The sequence below is a fragment of the Ylistrum balloti genome, unplaced genomic scaffold, assembly GCF_031769215.1.
Source record: "Ylistrum balloti isolate Yb309-2 unplaced genomic scaffold, AGI_CSIRO_Ybal_v1 Utg370508, whole genome shotgun sequence".
Lineage (NCBI taxonomy): Eukaryota > Metazoa > Mollusca > Bivalvia > Pectinida > Pectinidae > Ylistrum > Ylistrum balloti.
The window spans coordinates 1,618,454-1,639,080 of record NW_026782328.1 but is presented as its reverse complement, the minus strand read 5'-3'; the positions used below and the strand labels follow the sequence as shown (position 1 = coordinate 1,639,080).

The following is a 20,627-nucleotide window of genomic DNA, read 5'->3' as shown; positions in this document are numbered from 1 at the left end:
CGTCTTTCATTTATCATAAACGAATGAGTTTTCACGCCTCATGAACAAATCTAACAGTTTCGATTACGACATGATCCATACAACGGTTAATAACCATAAACCATAAATGTTTTCATAATACCGAATTCTTTTTAATATGATTCAGAAACTAATTGCATAAAAATGATTAAATTTGCAAACACTTTGATGAATCTCGGCTCATATGCATAATTACTTTTCCTTAACGTGAAAAAAATTATTGGGCAGCCACTAATTAATTATCTGATGACTGCCACTCCTAATTTCTAATATTCTAAGTATTGAAAGATTCATCATTGATATAATTATTAAGTCAAAGCTCAAAATAGGATAGCAGCGGGAAAAAAATATTATTACAACATCAAATCATCCGATAAAATAACCTGTCAGTAACAAATCATACTAAACACAAATTAAGTGAATGAAATAGATTCATAACATAATGAAGTATATGAAGTATATTAACATCATTACTGAAATAATGTTATTCCATATTGTAAAGCGTGACGCATGTAACTTAATCAACACACAATATTCATCAAAGATAACAGACAGAAGATATTAAATATAACATAAGGAGTAGTATATAGAACATATGGCAATAACTCTTTAGATATTGGAGTACAGACTGGAATCGTAGTACTCAACATGCATGTCTGTTGCACAAACTTGTATTGTTACTGTCACAATCAGAAGACTGAAATCGTTTTAGGAAGTCAACAGCTTTGTCAAAATTTTGAAAGTATCTTGATAAGATGGTATTCAACATCAGATGTTTAAGCTGGAATTTTTGCGGTTCGCTTCTTTTATCATTTAGTGTTTTTGCACGAGGAACTTGCTATTTATATATGATCGTAATTATCATCATCAATTACTTGGGCCGAAGAACTTGCTACTATCATATGATTGTAATTATCATCATCAATTACTTGGGCCGAAGAACTTGCTACTATCATATGATCGTAATTATCATCATCAATTACTTGGGCCGAAGAACTTGCTACTATCATATGATTGTAATTATCATCATTTACTTGGGCCGAAGAACTTGCTACTATCATATGATCGTAATTATCATCATTTACTTGGGCCGAAGAACTTGCCTTTGTCATATGATCATTATTATCCTTTGACCTCGTTATTTTCATATGACTGTAATTATCATGATGAGAATTGGATGATGTTACGACATTTTTCACATGATCATCCCGAGAACTATTGTTATTAGCATTTCCTGTGTCGATCCGTCCAATTTCATCACAGTTGGTGTTCCTATGGCGATCACTGTCTATCCTGGCAGTATCCGTCTGTGACTCTTCATTAGGGATGTATTCATTATTGACGAAATCGACATTAGAAGAGTTTTCAACTTTCTGGTAATTGAGAGCATTCAGAATATCAAGCTTCCTTGACCTTGAAATAGGAAATAATAGAAGTTTCATTTGGTGCAATTTATGGAGATATGTTTAATGTTTCTGTATGTCTAATGGTGGGATTACATTGCTTGGAACAAGTATCTCTTTCGTCTAAAATGTTATCCTCTGGTGTAGTAGTTGTTTTATTAAGTAGATTCTGAATGGTTTGTAGAGCTTTGTAATATTTTCGAAACTGAAATAGTCATTGTGTATATAAATACCTTTGGGCTCTCTTCACAAATAATATCCCCATGACGAAAACGGTTGTCACACAAATCAACCCGGCAATCAACCCTATTATCAGCGTCACATTTACAGCTAAAACATAAAAACCCGGCAGTCAGCCATCTATTATCAGCTTCACATTTACAGCTAAAACATAAAAACCCGGCAGTCAGCCATATTATCAGCATCTCATTTACAGCTACGACATAAAAACCCGGCAATCAACCCTATTATCAGCTTCACATTTACAGCTAAAACATAAAAAACCCGACAGTTAACCCAATTATCAGCGTCACTTTTACAGCTAAAACATCAAAACCCGGCAATCAACCCTATTATCAGCATCACATTTACAGCTAAAACATAAAAACCCGACAGTTAACCTAATTATCAGCGTCACATTTACAGCTAAAACATCAAAACCCGGCAATCAACCCTATTATCAGCATCACATTTACAGCTAAAACATAAAAACCCGACAGTCAACCCTATTATCAGCTTCACATTTACAGCTAAAACATAAAAACCCGGCAATCACCCCTATTATCAACGTCACATTTACAGCTTAAACTTAAAAAAAAAAAAAAAAAAAACAGTCACCCTATTATCAGCGTCACATTGACATTTTTTAACCAAATTTCATTTTAAAGTTATCAAGAAAATTGTCAGATGAACACCTTACTTGAATGTTCACATATAAACGGACGCTTTTCTTCACATGGTACATATGTAACAGATTCTTCTGTCTTTCGAAATGTCCCGCATAAAGATGAACTTTTGATGTGAAGGGAACCTGAAATATAAGTATTTATAAATCTAGAGAATGTTTGTTTCGACTCATGTGCTATTTCATATGGTATTTTTGTTCGTTAGATATTGATCAGAATATAATAAGAATGAGAATCCATTGCAATGTAAGTTAAATTGCTTTGTGCGTCAATTGCTAGAATGTTGGTTCATACGATATTTACATCGTAAGGAATAAAGTGTTTATATTACAACACGTGCACAAAAAACTTTAAGTTGGGTTAACTTACTTGAAGCATATTCGACAATATCAAATCCAAATCCACGGGTCCAAAATTCGTCTCTGCCAGTGATTCGAGAAATGTTTTCCATACAGGTGAACGAATCTTGGCTACATGTTGGTAGGTCCGTTCTATTCGCATAGCATTTCATTGAAGCTTTAGTCCAGTTCATAGGTCTCATGGACACTTCTACAAGATTACATACTATTAAGATACATGTACGTAGATGTCACTCTTTCTTAAATTGATTCAAATCAAATTTCATTTACCTAGAGTTTGAGACAATCCAACCTCAAGACAGATGACAGACGGTAAAATATCAAGAAACGTGACGTTTCAATGACTACAATGCCACCTTCATTATATAAAAGACCAATATGGAGCGTATTAGCACTACTGGTTGAGGAGGCCATCTGGACAGGCCGCAGCGGACAAGCATTAAACAGGGACAGGGGGCTATAGACTCGAAACGTCATACACAAATTTTCTACTGGTTATGTTATGAAAACTTCTGTTCTAAGGAAATTGGGTTGTTTTCATCTATAAATGGAAAGTATAATAGTGATGAAATCCCTACACTTAGTGACAAGTAGTTGACGTCTTTTAAAGTAAAGATTAATGTAAGCGACAGAAAAACTCTCCAACGGCGTTAGCTTTTCACGAAAACATTTCAAAGCATAAGATGGAACTCACCGTTTTCACAAACAACTGGCAATTCCTGTTGACATCCAGTCAAAGTCAAGCCTCTACCATCACCTCTCTTCCATTTTGCACACAACATTTCATTTCTCCTGTTGATGTAGTTAAGCGGCAAAGAAAAGCCTGCACAATAAACATTTACAGATAAATATTGCTTGATCTTTACAATTTATGATATGGTCATGTTTGTACTGAAACGAGCATCTAAATAATCAATAATAAGCAATACGTTAAATGATAAACAAAAAAGTATGCTATATGCTGTATTTACTACATATTATCCTAAATACAATAAACATGTATACATATCTGTGGTTCACAAACTTGTTGCAGTGCCGCCTGGGCAATAAACAAAGAATTACCAATATAATTATGTTCATAATTAAACAAAACAGTATATGTGTATTTTCGGTTCCCCAACCGTCTCTATTTGTTACCGGCTCTACTGCTTCTAAAGATATTTGCAAAAATATATCTTTTTCAAACGGAGACTACCCTTGCTGTCGCAGTGATCCTAATTGAAATAGAAAATAATTCTACTCAGCAATTAAGCCTATCTACAATATGGCAAGTTACCAGGCCTGTGGTGTGCATAGGCTAGATAAGAGAGAGACAACTGAGCCGAGTAGTCAATGACTAAGTTAGATGATATCGTACAAGGTTCACCTTCCGAAATTGTTACTTTTAAATTCCAACTTCCTCTGTTTATCGAGGCTGGCATTAAGTTACACCATGCACTAGATAATGTGTGCGTTTAAAAGTGTCAATATCACAAAGCTTCTAAACGACTCGGCTACTTCTTTCCTTTTCAGTAGCAAGCTACTACCAAATCATTTATAAGTCAGCTGCTTATGCACTATGTTATATTTGTATTTGCTGATTTTTCCTCCAATCTAATATGTTAGTATGAAACTAGTGAATCGAATATCGTTTCCCAGCACACGTTTTACTTTTCGGCTGTATCTTGTGCCATTCGAAGGCCTTGGCCAATATCAGGATACTTTAAATATCTTATTCTTTAACGTGTTCTACATTGTTCTGTCTGAACAGGTCTAGTTTCGCTTTATCTGTCTCGCTAAAACAGATATACTTTCGTATAACATATAACATAAATACAAGTAATATTTAAATAATACTGAATGTAAAACATGAAAGTGTAGGTGCACTCACCTAATTTTGATTGATTCTGGATAATGAGTGACTCAAACTTTATAGATATAAAATATGTGAATGATTTTGATGCTGTTTGAATATCCGTTAACAATTAGACATGAAATGATTGGTGATTAAAATTGTTCTTGCTTAAAGTAGTCATAAGTAGAGCTTAAAAGTATGCTTCCGAAAGACAAATAATACATAATAACATCTTAAAGCACATGTTGAAGGTTACAACAACCCGTGCACATTAATGTATACTTTGGAAACAGCTATGTTGCGTATGTTCAGAAAAATTACGTCATTTCATTTCACGATTTGTGTATGGCCTTGTCCCAGTATTTTTAACCGTCGCCAATGGAAACCGATAAGGACATTCTATCATAATTCGAATTTATATATAAAATAATCCAAAATTGCTTTATTTCTGTCAGTTTGAATACACATATAGATCAGTGTTGTAGTGGATATAGTAGTATTATAGTTTGTCTTATTCCAAAAGGATATATAGAATCTTGTAAGTAATATTGACTGTGTGGTCCAATATTGGTACTGGTTGCTAACGTATACATATATATAAAGTAATACCTTGCGTCGTAAAGCGATAGGTTGACATTCGTCCGGTACCACCACAAGAAAGCTCTGGGAGAATGGACCAAGGACAAATTCCTATCCTGATAAAATCGCAATAGAAAGCTCTCCGCATGATAGTTATTTTCGACGCTGTCAAACAATAATAATCGCCTTTCTAAGAAAAAAAAACAAACAAACAAACAAAAGAAAAACATGTTTCAAATCATTCAAAATCAATTTCACTGACAGACACAAAACACAATTTCAAATATGGCAGTGCAAGTAGTACTAACAATGGGTGGAAAACCATTTCGCATATCGGTTGGCCAGTTTGGAAATTAAAAAAAAACAACCGAATTTTATCGTTTTGATTTTATTTGTTTCGCAATTTCATTTCAGCAAATGGACTATATATAATGTTAAATATCTCCACACTACATATTGTGGTAAAGAAATTCAACGAAAAGACATATGTCTTATCATTCCTTAATCCGATATTGATAAAGTATAACTTGAAATTTATCATTTCGTTCTTTATTTTTCTTGTAAATGCGTGTCAATATGATAGATCAAATGTTAGTTACTTCAACTCCGATAAACGTATAATTTCGACATCCTTCCAAACATTCAACAAATGATCCATTTCGTATGGGAACAATCGTTAATTCAGCATCCGGCGGAATTTCAAAACAACCTGTTATGGTCAATAGTAAATACAGCTATTATATGCAAATTAGCATATTGAAAAAATACATCCAGTGAAAGTATGAGTATGAAAGCTTAGCAATGTTTTGAATAACATAAAAAAGATGTTCTATGAACATGAAGGTATCAAAATAACTATTATAACATTCCATGTCTAATGATGTACGTTTAATAAAATGAAACATTAAAAAACTCAACAGTCAATTTAATATGTTAAAACACCTTTGACTAAAGTTTTGTAAGTTTGACAATGGGGAATGGTGTTATTTACAAATTAATGCCAAATAAATCCACAAAGTGATTGTGTTTCCGGATCTATGGAAATTCAGGAATGACATATATGGAAATTATTTTATATAGCAAACGTATATGATTAATAATACGAATCTAGGACAAATGTCTGACAGATAAGAAGAGGAGTTGTGACTGATATTTACCGTTCGATACTATCAAGTTATAGTCACTCTCTATTCGACGTCCTACCCACGCTTTCTCGTGACGCTGCGGTATTTCTATTGAGTTGATATCTTTTACTAACTCACCACCAGACCTCTGGCAGAATCTGACAGCGTCCGGCCATGTCATCCGTTCGTTATGATAAGTAACTGTTCCTGTAAGCAAAGTGTTAAATATACAACATTAATAATGCTTAAAAAAAATAAAAATTGAAAATAGAAAAAAACACACCACCATTAGAAATTATCCTCGGCGCAGTAAATACAAAAACTGAAAATGTTGTGCATTTGTTGCGAATATGGGTGACGCATTGGCGGTTATTATTGAATTGGCTCTTGTCAACTTGCCCGAAGGTAATGAGCGACAGTACATTCAAACCAGTCATCGAAGGGTGCATTGGACAACCTTCAGAAACGAAACGAATGTGTTTTAGTCTGTTTTAGTCTTATCGTGCATTACACCTGTCGTTCACACCATATCATAATAAACTGGTGTCTATGCTCATATAATACGTTCGTTAGTGAATTATTGAAATGCGTTTATCTTCATATATATATATATATATGATATATAACATATATATGATACAGTCATCGAAGAGTAAAATCAATCAATTTCATAAACAGAGAATGAATGATCAGTGTCTTACAATGTCTACAGTATCTTATCAAGGATGAAGAAAGACAATAGACTAATGATACACCGTGATACAGCGCAGAAACATGTATTTGTATGTCATATATCAATATTGTTCTATATCAGCATTGTCCTATTTTAGAATTATTCTATACCAATATGTTTATATAACATAATTGTTCTATATCAACGTTGTTCTATATCAACATTGTTCTAAATCAACATCGTTCTATATCAACATTGTTCTATATTAAAATTGTTCTATATCGACATTGTTCTATATCGACATTGTTCTATATCAACATTGTTCTATATCAACATCGTTCTATATCAACATTGTTCTATATCAATCATTGTTGTATATATCAACATTGTTCTATATCAATATTTTTCTATATCAACATTGTTCTATATCAACATCAATATTGCTCTATATCAACATTGTTCTAATCAATATTGTTCTAAATCAACATCGTTCTATATCAACATTGTTCTATATCAACATTGTTCTATATCAATATTGTTCAACATTGTTCTATATCAACATTGTTCTATTCAACATCGTTCTATATCAACATTGTTCTATATCAACATTGTTTTATATCAACATTGTTCTATATTGACATTGTTCTATATCGACATTGTTCTATATCGACATTGTTGTTCTATATCTATATTGTTCTATATCAATATTTTTCTATATCAACATTGTTCTATATCAACATTGTTCTATATCGACATTGTTCTATATCAACATTGTTCAATTTGTTCTATATCAACGTTGTTCTATATCAACATTGTTCTATATCAACATTGTTCAATATTGTTCTATATCAACATTGTTTTATATCAATATATCAACATTCTATATCAACATTGTTCTATATCAATATTGTTCCATATCAACATTGTTCTATATCAACATTGTTCTTATCATAAATCATTGTTTTATATCAACATTGTTCTTAATCAACATTGTTCTTTATCAATATTGTTCTATATCAACATTGTTCTATATCAGAATTGTTCTAAACAAATATCATTATACACTAGTATTTTTCAATATTGATATTGTTATATATCAGTATGGTTCTTTATCAAAATTATTTTTATCAATATTTCTCTACATCAGTACTGTTCTATAATATTGTTAAATGATAGTATCGTTCTATATAAGTATTGTTATATGGTAGTATTGTTCTAAATAGATGCTGTTATGTATTAGTATAGTTCTTTAACAGAAATGTTTATATCAATATTGTTCTATAAACGTGTTGTTCTATATCGCTTTTGTGCCATATCAGTGTTATACGATATCAGTTTCGGTACTAATATGTCTCCTTACCTGCCCATACAGCAACCACATTCAGAATAATAGTTCCGATTGTAAATATTGAATTAGCATCCATTGTTTGTACTCGTGTGTTACGGCTGGTGTATGGTGTATCCCTTGCTTCTCATTTTGTATAAGACCCTTCATAATACACAAAGAAGCAATCACTAATAAAGTGAAGTGTTTGATGGCGCTGGCCAACATCCGTTTTCTAAGTATTTCCTTGTTTTTGAATACTACAATCATGTTTTAATAGCGATAACGTATTGTAATATATGATAAAATTTACATCATTCATATGTTCATCTATATCTAACATCAAAAAGATGACAAACATTTAAACAATTCCTTTACATAAATATATTTTTCCACAAGGTATGAGGATATGACACGTCGGTCAACTCGGTGACTGATAATTTAATTTAGATATTAAATGTCATTAACAAAGGGCAATAACTCTGTAATTGAGGGATCGAATGCCCTGAATTTGGTATACAGCACATTTGTATGGTATGATTAATTAATCCACCAAGTTTCATTATCCACCAAGTTTTATTTTCTTTGCTTAACTGTGGGCAAAGTTATGCTCCAGACAAGAAATTTTGACAGAGGACAATAACTCTGTAATTGAGGGACCAAGCGCCCAAAATTTGGTACACTGCGCATTGCCTAATTATGATCAATGTATACACCAAGTTTATTATCATAGTTTAAATGCAAGCAATGTAAAGTTTTGCTCCCGACACAAAATTTCGATGATTAAGCGGTCTGGCGCCGTCTCTATGACAGCGGTTATTCTGGGTTATACGGAACAGGAACACAACTTGATCGAAGCTAATTAAACTATTAGATAACGTCATCGTCCCTTATCAGATAACAAAAATATAACAACGTGACGGTTAGGTTAAACCTGTGAGTAACAATACAGGATACCGACATTAACCTTTGTAACACATTCAGTTCTGAGGATCATTATTTTAGTGTTGTATTTTAGTGTCAAGATAACGGTTAATGAATACATGAATGAACAAAAAATGACACAAAACTAACTATGGGCATTTCTGCCTTCGTATGCTTGTGCTGAAGACATAAAAGTTACCAGTAGGTTTCAGTTCTTTAGAATTCTATACAGTGTACCTAATGGCTGAATGAAACTAGCATTTTACAGTAATTTTACTGTAATTGCATTGGGGTTACTATGTATCGCATGGCACACCAATTAACATTATCCCATATAATACCTATTCCTAGATTTTTCTATCTCGCCCGATCTGGCTAGTACCGTTACATGCGTTTTCGCGAAATATTTTACGCATCGGTGTATTCATCCGCGTGTAGGCGTAGGTGGCACCTACACCTGTGCATTCCAACAAAAAACGTAGGTTATGTCGTTGTTAATATTTCAACGATATTCTATTTAATTAATCATATTCGTGATATTGTAGATAAAATAAGATTTTAACTGTAAAATGGGTTGTATATTTTGTAGGTGCGGCCTACATTCTTTACGCGGCACAATCCGAACATTGTTTAAAAGTGAAGAGGCTGTGTGGGTAGTTTGAGGCTCCCACGGGATACGCCAAACTCTGATGAAATATTGAAAAATTAGTAAGTGCGAGAAAAAAATATATCATCTGTAACTGAGCGAGATCGGGTTATCTCAGTTGAGGGCTAAGATCCTGTAACATCAACTGAGATACCCTGATAATGCTTGTTAGTCTACCTGGTGGTTCTGTTGTGTGATATGAAGTTGGACATGTTTGATGTTCGTTAGTACACCTGGTGGTTATGTTGTGTGATATGAAGTTGGGCATGTTTGATGCTCGTTAGTACACGCGGTGGTTCTGTTGTGTAATATGAAGTTGGACGTGTTTGATGCTCGATGCTATGTCTGATGGCTGCTATGTCTGATGGTTATGTTGTGTGACTTAAGTTGGTATGCCTGGTGGTAGTTAATTTAACTAAGATTTACAGAGGCAGGAGACACTTACTTTTACGGAACACCTGGTCTTGTCTTCCTTGAACTTTTCATGAGTTTCCGTATGATTTTTTCTCTTCTTCTTTTTTTATATTTTCCTTTGATTCGTTGAATAAAATTCTATTGGCATGTCGGCATTTCAAATGAACAGTCATGTTATACCGGAAGCGGTTTGTTGCGTCATTGATAACGCCTTTTTTGCACATATACGTAGCAATTTCATGTAGATGTCATATATATATCTTCATATTTAAAGCACATAAAGAATAGATTAACGGACAGAAGCAATCATTACGAAAAGTAAACAAAAAGACAGTATACACTTGTACAAGCATTTTTCGATAAATACCAACGTTGGAGCTGGCAAATTTCAATGAAATTAAAAATATTCTTGTTTAAGTTAATGGATGATAAATGAAGAGCAGCACAAATATGAAAACTATATCTAGCTTTATAGTCAAAGAAATCAGTTCCAATAGGTTACTTCATTTTAGATGTTTGTTTACTGCTTTGTTCACAAAGTATCCAGCTTAGGGAGTAAGAGACTGTATTTTTGTGGCCCGATTGAGTATAAGCACAAAGGCGTTGTTTCTTCTTTCATGTAGTTTATTTAGGTACAAGCAGAGTCATAGTTTGTGAGAGGTGGTGTTCCTTTCTCCAGCGCTCTACTGCCTTCTCTGACAAACCTCAATATCTGTCGTCTATTTAGCCCCACTGCCGAAAAATGACCGTTGATCAAACCCCGCTTAACCCATGTACCTTGAATGATGAATTTACGCTGATGTTAGCTAAATTATTGCTGACCAATACAATCCGTAAATCCATACATACACATACAATTGTATACTGCGTTATTTAATGTGATGAAATCTTCCTGTTTGTAAAGTAATCCTACTTCACCTACTTATAGTCTTCAATGTCTTGCCACATCAGCGTAAATCTTATTAACTAAAGATACATATTAGGTCTGATAATAAATATTAGATCAACGGTACATTGATAACTTTTAATGAAACCAATAATTGATTTTGTTTCTGCTATATTTGTTATAATTTGATGGAACACCATTTCACTATAAGCCATCTGGCTACATTTTGTTTTCATTATTTCACCTATCTAATTAGTCAAAATATTTACTATAAACATTAGTTCTTTTGCGCAAAATTTTGTTGACCTAAAAGATTCCTTTATATATTGCTCATATGGCAACTGTTGTGGGTGGACAAAATCAAAGCGTAATAATGCGCTAAATTTTGATTGCTCCAAAATAAGTACATTTCCAGTATTTGATTTTGAAACAAAATCAACACCGATCTTAACAAAAATGGAATGCTTGTTTATCCGTTACTCACTAAATCAACTCAAATGTTTATATTAATCATCAATGATGTTGTAATTCTTATCTTATTCATTTTATCAAACCAAGCGCACAGACCTACAGGTAAGAATACACGGACGTGAATATCTACTGAGATACAGTGGATTTATATATCAACCTGCTTCAAATTCTATCCTTTGATATCAGTATGTCTTCACAAATCGTAGTCCTAACTTAGCGGTAGGAGACCTGAGATCTTACCCACAGACAGGTAAGAAAAAAATACGTGTTACTTATATATTTCTGAATCATGTATACACATTTATTAATATTTTTCCCAATGGTTTCGCCTTCCGCTATTTTAAAATCATACTGAGTCTGTCTAACATATTCTACTGTCAGTTTAGTGAACTTTTTCATTAAGAAATAGTAATTTGTTTTCTTGCTTGCTGATTATTTATATGTCAAGTTTTTTTCTTGAATCATAACAGAAACATTACTCTCAATTCTGTATCTCACACGAATCGAAACAGTATTATAAAGTGTTATAAAATGTATCAAGGATTTCCTAGTCCTTAATATAGATGGTCGATCCCGTCTCCTTGCAACAGTACCATCCCTCACGTGTTATCACTCGAATTATCAGAAATTATTGTTATTAGTTATTGTTATTTGCTTCTCAGTTAATGCAAGATAACAATTATAGATTTCATAGGCTTAGCTAAATCATATCTTTTAGATATATGTTCCAAAGTGGATAATTTATTCATACAGCCCTCCGCCCTTTTCAGTCAATTGCTGGACTTAATCTTCATTACAAGAATACTTCGTTGTTTTGAAAAGAAAATATATTTTTTTTTCAAAACGTTACATGCATTTGAATATAAGTAGGGGCCCTTTTCATAAAAGCTAAATTACTTGAAATTGTGTTGTGGACGTGTTCTCTTCTCAAATCACCATAGTATTTTGTTCTGTTTTTTAAACTATAAACTAAACAATGTTTTTGTTGAATGTGGTGAAATGTCTATCATAAATAATAAGTAAACAATGGCACTGCTGAATCTCATAACCGATCAGGTCGGCACTATAATCATCATACAACTTCATAAATAATTATTTACAGTTTATCTCTGATTTTTCATTAAAGAGTACGTAATGCTTCTTGAAATCATTTAACACATTTTATTCAGAAAATGACAGACTTAGCAGCCCTCCTTCTGTGCATATTTGTGACGTTGACTGATTCACGAGCAGTGTCACATCATTCATGGAACGTAAACGGTCACCACAATACGCCAAGCCACCAAAGCAACAACGCCCATCAATCTAGCCCTCCAGTCGACAACGCCCCCACGCCATTTCGGACGTATCTCCCAATACACAAAGAGGATACAATCTGGATGAATGTTATACTTGATGGTATACACATGAATGACTTACCGGAAGTCTTTCTTCCTATGGCCGTGTTACGGGAAAGAAAGTCATTGTCATCAAGTGCGCCGTCTAGAGGTGCACGTGACACATCAGTGACTGCGTACTGTGCGACTGCGGAGTGTATTCAGTTGATGATGGAGTACGAGCATTGGAGGAGCGAGCATGGTTATTCTGACACATACGGAAGATGGGGATAATGACATTGGACACACTTCGGGTATTTCCGTCATTCTTTGCAGATTCAGTTGGATGCCACCGAACTGAATTCGTCCTTCATTAAAACCAGTGACAATAAATGTGTAAGGATAATGTATCAATATTCTGTAACTAGCTATAAACAAAGAATTTGAATTAAATATTATAGTTTCAAGCTAACATAGTCGTATCGTTGATAACAAATACTAATTGAAAAATGGGCGGGCATATTCTTTGCACCTTTAACTTTCTATGGTTGAAATGTATCATACATCTATCATCAAATCAAGTGATACAACAGGCACCGTATGCGTCCCAAATGGTTTCGCTGTCAAAATTTCGCTTAACGTTTTTTAGAACGTTTTGTAACTTGATTTACTTCTACAAAGTGGCTTTCTCCGACGAAGCAGACAATGCTGAACAATGCTTCTGGAGTTTCTGGAGTTATATCAATTGTTAGTCTTTATGATTCCGTAATTAATCTTTTCTGTGCTATATTTTAACTTTTTATTTTTTTAACTATATTTCTACATCTAAAGTAATGTCCTTTGGAAATTCCATTCATTTTGTTTGTGCAAGCATTATTAGTAATTGTGCTTTAATCAACAGTGTTTCTGTTGTATTTGTAATAACTTTTCCTTTGTTCTATTCATACTTGTAGTATGCAATAGCATTAAAGGTGTTTTTAAGGAAAGCGGCTGTCTTTCAACCTTTCTGGAAAACGACTTATGCTACATGTTTTTTTCTCCTATTTTGGTAATTTTTCAATCAGTCCCAAATGAAATAAATATTCGTTTATTTATTTATCTATTTATTTATTTATTTATATATATAATTATTAAATTTTCAAAGCGACTGTATTAACATCATTAACAATCGAAAATTTCTTGTAAGTAGATAGCTGGTTCAGTGTTCGTCGGCATATTGTTTACTGATTGTTCGTCGGTATATTGTTTACTGATTGTTCGTCGGTATATTGTTTACTGATTGTTCGTCGGTATATTGTTTACTGATTGTTCGTCGGTATATTGTTTACTGATTGTTCGTCGGTATATTGTTTACTGATTGTTCCTAAGCATAATGTTTGTTGATTGTTCGTCGGTATATTGTTTACTGATTGTTCGTCGGTATATTGTTTACTGATTGTTCCTAAGCATAATGTTTGTTGATTGTTCGTCGGTATATTGTTTACTGATTGTTCGTCGGTATATTGTTTACTGATTGTTCGTCGGTATATTGTTTACTGATTGTTCGTCGGCATATTGTTTACTGATTGTTCGTCGGTATATTGTTTACTGATTGTTCGTCGGTATATTGTTTACTGATTGTTCGTCGGTATATTGTTTACTGATTGTTCCTAAGCATAATGTTTGTTGATTGTTCGTCGGTATATTGTTTACTGATTGTTCGTCGGTATATTGTTTACTGATTGTTCGTCGGTATATTGTTTACTGATTGTTCGTCGGTATATTGTTTACTGATTGTTCCTAAGCATAATGTTTGTTGATTGTTCCTAAGCATAATGTTTGTTGATTGTTCGTCGGTATATTGTTTACTGATTGTTCCTAAGCATATTGTTTGTTGATTGTTCGTCGGTATATTGTTTGTTGATTTTTATTTCGTTGTTCCATGACAGATTGTTAGTTCGTTGACATTTTTTTGGTTTATTTTTGGTTGGCAAATTGTTAGGGTATATTTTCGCGGACAGGTGTTGGTTCGTTGGCGAATTGTTTAAACATGGTTTGCAATCGCATTGCTGTTTCATCAACTGTTGAAATATCGTTCGTTGTTTAGGTAACTACCAAGATCCTTTACACTTTGTTTTTATTTATTTTAAGTGTGTGCTGTTTTAAGATATCATATTTTCACAAATTAATAAAACTCGCATTCTGTCACAAAATTCTTTAATATGAAAAAACATGTTTTGGACAAATAATAATTCTCATTCTTTACCTTCGCGTAAATTCGATGTACATGTATTGTATTGAGATTCATTATTCTAATTTCTTTTTTTAACATCAATACCTAAAAATAAAAAAATGTAAAGGAAAATGTTAAAAGCAAGAATATAGTTTTTTGACTTTTAAATGCTAGTTAAAGCGAACTCTTATGTAAAATCCGAACAGGTTTATCGATGCACAAACAGCTTTAATTTTCTTTGTTCAAGTGTTAACGTCCGTGATTTTTACATTTGAATCGAGTAAGTTCATCGCCGTCCAAACTTGCCAGTAGTGTCCGGATAGTTTTGTTCGATGTTTACAAATTGATCGATGCATTGCTGTGTTTGGCACCACGCTTCGGCGCCATATTTTCTGTATATGCGTTTCTTGTTCTGGTTAAAGTCTGTTAGAAGGCGATAAAGAGAGTTTTGTTTTGGTGAAAGATGAAAGTTCTTTGTTTTCACTAAACCTGTCCCGACAAACCGCCTTTTGAAAAATGGAATCTTGATGTGCATTTCCTGGTTGCGCACTGGGAGTCTTATTGGAAGAGAAGGGACCTTTTTCAGTACATCTTTTTGAAGTTTATCATCTTTACTGCCAACTATGATACAGCCAATGGAGCTAATCCACATCGCAAACAAGACTACTGAAAAAATATAAACACACACACATATATATATATATATTGTATATGTCTTCAGTATCACATCCACAGTCGCTGTGTATATGATTCACGAATAACTATCGCAAGTGAACTATAGCTACTGTTTTACATTATTAGTTTTTTTTTAATTTGTCTCGAATCCCTAGAAATCCTATTAAAAGATAAATATGGCTAAAATAGTTTGTATGTACCGGTTTTGATATCCAATTTACCAATTTAACATAAAAACCATCAAATTTAAAATTGACAAAATGGTGAAAAAAGAGCACACGAAATGCTTACACCGAACATTTAAAGTGTATGTTGTAAAGATAATTAAATATCCCAATAAGCCCATTGCTCCGATGTCTCGAAACGATGTGGTTTTGGAGAAATATTTGCCTTAAGTCAATGGAAATTAGTATTTTTGCAGCAATATCGCTTAGTTTATACACATCTTTTATCGTTTTTAGATTTCCTAAAACATTAACTGAATCTAAATTATATGATTTTATAAGTTTAAATTTCCTTAAAACATTGACTATACAGCAATATAAAAGACACAACTGCTTTTTATGTAAAAACGGGTGTGAATATCGAATCAGTTGAATTGATAGCTACATGCAATTATGGATTGAAACTGTAATATAAGTAAAACTGCGATAAAGGTTGAGAATTATCATCGTAAAAATTGTATGTACATACCACTTAATTTCAGCATAGTGCTTGTATGCTCCATTCCACATGCCACGTCCAATCCGAAAACATGCCACTTTTGAACAAGGGGTAAATTACCGTAACTTATGTACATTTAAGGACAGAGACATTAAGTGGACGTTTATCTTTGTTGATTAACTCCCCTGTGATAGTTCCGGATAAGTAAGGGCTTATAGAGACAAACCCTTGATAGTTTACAATTTGTACTCAGGTGGGCGGACTGTTTATGGAACGAATTGCGTATATCGTGACGTTGCAAGGGTCTTACCACAGGAGATCATTTCGGGCTAGTTACAATAAATTTATCGGTAGCTACAACAAGACTTTAGATGAAATTACAACGGAAAGTCTGATATCATAGTTTGGATACATATAAGTTATCAACAAGCATATACCTCCCAAGAGGTGATCTGTCCGCGGGTCTAATCGCAACATTATATTGATATTTATGTTGAAGTAGATTAGAAACGCAAAGTCTGATATGTTATATAGCCAAACTCTGGTATGTTATAAAGCCGAACTATTTTCCATTTTCTGTTAGAAAGACTAACTATCATATGTTAGAAAGGCGAACTCTCATATATCATCAAGCCGAGCTCTCGTGCATATACACAAACAATAACATGATAATTCATAATGATGAAGTATATCTGATAATTACACCATATATTTAAATATATTTCAAGATGAAAAGAAGAATAAAAAGATATGTAGATAGAACTGTAACGAAGACAATAACGAAACGAAGTTTAAGTCAATAATCTGACCGCGTAGTTGTACGAGATAGATTAGAGTCTTCTCCTTGTTGAAATCATTTCCCTGACAAGCCTTTTTTATACCACCTAACAGTGACCAGGAGACGTTGAGCGAAGATAATCACGTTAAGGATCTCTATCACAACTTCAACATATGTAAAGGACACATACTCTTTGAATAGCAAAGTGTTTTATATACCATTACTCAGTCATAACGTTCTCTTTAACTTTCATAACACCCTCTAGTGTATTGTGACATCATTGAAGAGTGCTAGAAAGGTGAAGAAGAATGCAGTTATACTCATTAGTAGCGTGTATAAAGTATACAATAATTCACTGGTATCCTTTTAATATAATTATATAATGCTTGAACATAACATTTATCCGGTCGATGATTCCTATTTTCTGTAGGCAGTTGTAAATGTTTCAATATTCATATTAAATTTAGTGGTTTCTGTTCTTGTTTCCTTCGAGCAGACAATGTACTGACCCCTTGTTCGTTCTGGAGTTAAATGTTTATAAAGGATATTGATATGTAGTCGTATCATCCACTTTTTCTAGATCTTGAAATCACAATATCAACATAGAAACAGAAATAGTATGTCTTATGAAATCTTCGCTTGAGTATATTTTATATGTTACAGCATATAGCTTACCATATATTTAACAATTTATTAAATTGCTTTGTTTGGGTTTGCTAAAGTCGTTACCCTGATTTCTACATACACTTTATCTCCTTAGGTTAAATGATAAGTTCTAGAAGGACGAAGCTCGTGTATGATGTTGTATGTTGAATTAATTTGCGCGGTAAGAATTTCTGAATTTGTATAAAAGGTGTTATGTATTCAAGTGTGTTTTTTGTACAATCTTTGTTAGCGGCAAACACTGTTGGTGTAAATCATATCCCAGAAATTAATTGTAACAGCAAGTCACGTTTTATCATTCGATAATGATAGCACAGTTAGGAAAATAAACAATCACTCACTTGACGTCAGGAAAATAACGGAATACGTGGATTTTATTGAATTATGTGTGTAATCGCTCTCGTGCCAATTTCTTCTTGGATTATAATACCATGCTTATAACATATACCTAGTTTCGATTTGCATTCTACAAGCTTTCGACAAATTGAACGATTTGATAATGTTTCTTGTTAATATCTTCATACTAAAATAAGACTGAAACATTTATTTGTTTTCAAATAGCAATAGAACAAAATCTACATCAACGAAAATGTCCAGTTTATAACTGTATCCAATGTATTTGAAATGAATGTAAGATTCAGAAATCTTAAATGGCGATACTCTTGCTTTATATATCTCTGAGGGGATGTTACATGGCGACACCATGTATGTATATCGTTAGAATATAAACCTTGAAAGCCATCATTAAATCTTAACACAGAATTAGCCAGTGTACGTTATTACACCGATAGAAATATGAAAATGTATTGAAAGGTAATTCTGCAGTATTTCTTTTGTTTTATTTAGCTTATTCATTTGAATATCAAATGTATAAACGTTTATTTCAATCTTTTTTTTTTCTTTTTTTTTTTTTTTTGTATTCGAACAAAATAATTTGGCATGTTGTAATATGCAATGTGTTGTTTTTAATTGATTAGTTATCATAGCATTTCTAATGAAATAAACGGGAAAGTTTAACAAGGACATAAATAAATATGATGATTTTAATCTCTATTTCGATATCCACAGCATAAATCTACTACAAATCCTTAAACGTAAACAAATGTTTTTAAAGTGAATAAAGAATATTTAAATATCTGAAATAAAGGTCACTCACACAATAGTTTGATATGATTTCGAGAAAGGTACCCAAAAAATGATATTTAAAAGTTAATAAAGGGCGGAACGGATGAAGCATTCAAGGTCGGTGAAATAAACAGATGTAGAGTGATAAACTGGTCTGTCGACAAAGTATGATATACAGATAAGGAATAGATCGTGCTTCCTACACACGCTCTTGCTATCATATAACCTTCACTTTATACTGTTGTTAGTAGCAATCGTTTCTCATTCTCTAGCTATGTTGCTCAAAGTACTAATAGCTCTGTGCCTGGTTCTAGGTATGTATCGATATTAATTGTCTATCTGTTTGTCAATATGTCTGTCTGTCTGTCTGTCTGTCTTTCTTTCAGGCCGTCTGTCTTTCTGTTAATATGTCTGTCTGTCAATATCTCTGTTTTGACTAATGTTGTTAACTCTACAGCTGTTGTTGCGGAGCCGCCAGTAATTGGGTCCGAGCTTTGCCACTCCATAGAGTCAAAGGACTGCTCTGTGTATGAAGAGGAAGTTGTGTGCGGATCTGACTTCAAGACCTACAGAAACAGGTAATGCTGACGTTTGTATCACTGATGATATATGTAAGTCAGTGGCTAAATTCAAAATCCTATTAAACACGTGTTTTGATGTCATATTATCGTTCTGACCCACTTAAAACATAACCAATCCCAACATAATTGTGATCATTTATTCGTACTTTATCATTATACAAACATGAATCTACACGTGAAATGATAATGAAGAACCATTAAATTTTTGTCAATCCAAGTGAACAATGTCACGCTCCCTAATGAGAACAAGGTAACTGAACCAACACGCAAACCAACTAATGAGTGTCAAAAACGTCGAACTTCTTATCGAATAAGAAAATAGAGTACTTTTCGATAAGATCGGTATGGCGATTGTAAAGCTTCCCCAAAATCTTCATCAAATATTCATTTATATATATATTTATATGACGCCAGCTATTACGTTACAGTATGAAACATTCGCCAGAAATGCCGTGATCATTTAGTTATGTTTAATTCGATAACTGGGTATGACGACATCCAGAATGAAAAGGATTTTAAAGATACTCCATATTTTATAGAAATACGAGACTTAATTCTGAAGAATATTGTTACATTTTTATACTGCAACAAGGGAATATCACGAATAGAAGTAATATAGTCACCTTTTCATTTCTTGTAGCTGTGAATTTGCCAAGGGTATCTGTAGCCATCATGGTCATAGTCTTCACGCTGTACACTTTGGACCATGCCAGTAATTCTGGAATAAAATATTTGGCATGATTTTAAGACTTTCTGTTTTCATTCAAAGAGAATCTGTACTGTATTCTTGATTCTGTCATTTTCTATATAAATCAAAAGAAAAAACTTCAATTTTGCAGATTTGTTGTAACATTTCTTAATATCTCTAGTTCAAGTATCATCCAATTGCTTGACGTTACCAAATATGTGAATTGATCGGAATGAAAACATCAATTACGCATGGCATATTACTTAACCAACACAAGTATATTTGCGTTAAAATATTAACTTACAGTCTTTTATTCCAACCTACCACTTTAAAAAATCATGTAATGTTTGGTGATTTATCTACATT

General features: G+C 33.0%; 2 protein-coding genes across 2 annotated transcripts; one reads left to right on the top strand and one right to left on the bottom strand.

Annotated features, from left to right (window-relative positions):
- Positions 1 to 532: 532 nt before the first annotated feature.
- LOC132555645 (uncharacterized) lies at positions 533 to 8,325 on the bottom strand. Its single transcript, XM_060219996.1, has 9 exons — positions 8,256 to 8,325; positions 6,256 to 6,429; positions 5,698 to 5,807; positions 5,129 to 5,288; positions 3,380 to 3,508; positions 2,696 to 2,875; positions 2,341 to 2,451; positions 1,655 to 1,751; positions 533 to 1,431 (listed from the first exon to the last, which is right to left on the bottom strand). The coding sequence occupies exons 1-9, from the start codon at positions 8,317 to 8,319 to the stop codon at positions 861 to 863; spliced, it is 1,596 nt and encodes a 531-aa protein (XP_060075979.1). The 5' UTR covers positions 8,320 to 8,325; the 3' UTR covers positions 533 to 860.
- Positions 8,326 to 19,266: 10,941 nt separating this feature from the next.
- LOC132555583 (ovomucoid-like) lies at positions 19,267 to 20,289 on the top strand. The gene is made up of 3 exons (XM_060219928.1): positions 19,267 to 19,306; positions 19,450 to 19,570; positions 20,214 to 20,289. The coding sequence occupies exons 1-3, from the start codon at positions 19,267 to 19,269 to the stop codon at positions 20,287 to 20,289; spliced, it is 237 nt and encodes a 78-aa protein (XP_060075911.1).
- Positions 20,290 to 20,627: the final 338 nt, after the last annotated feature.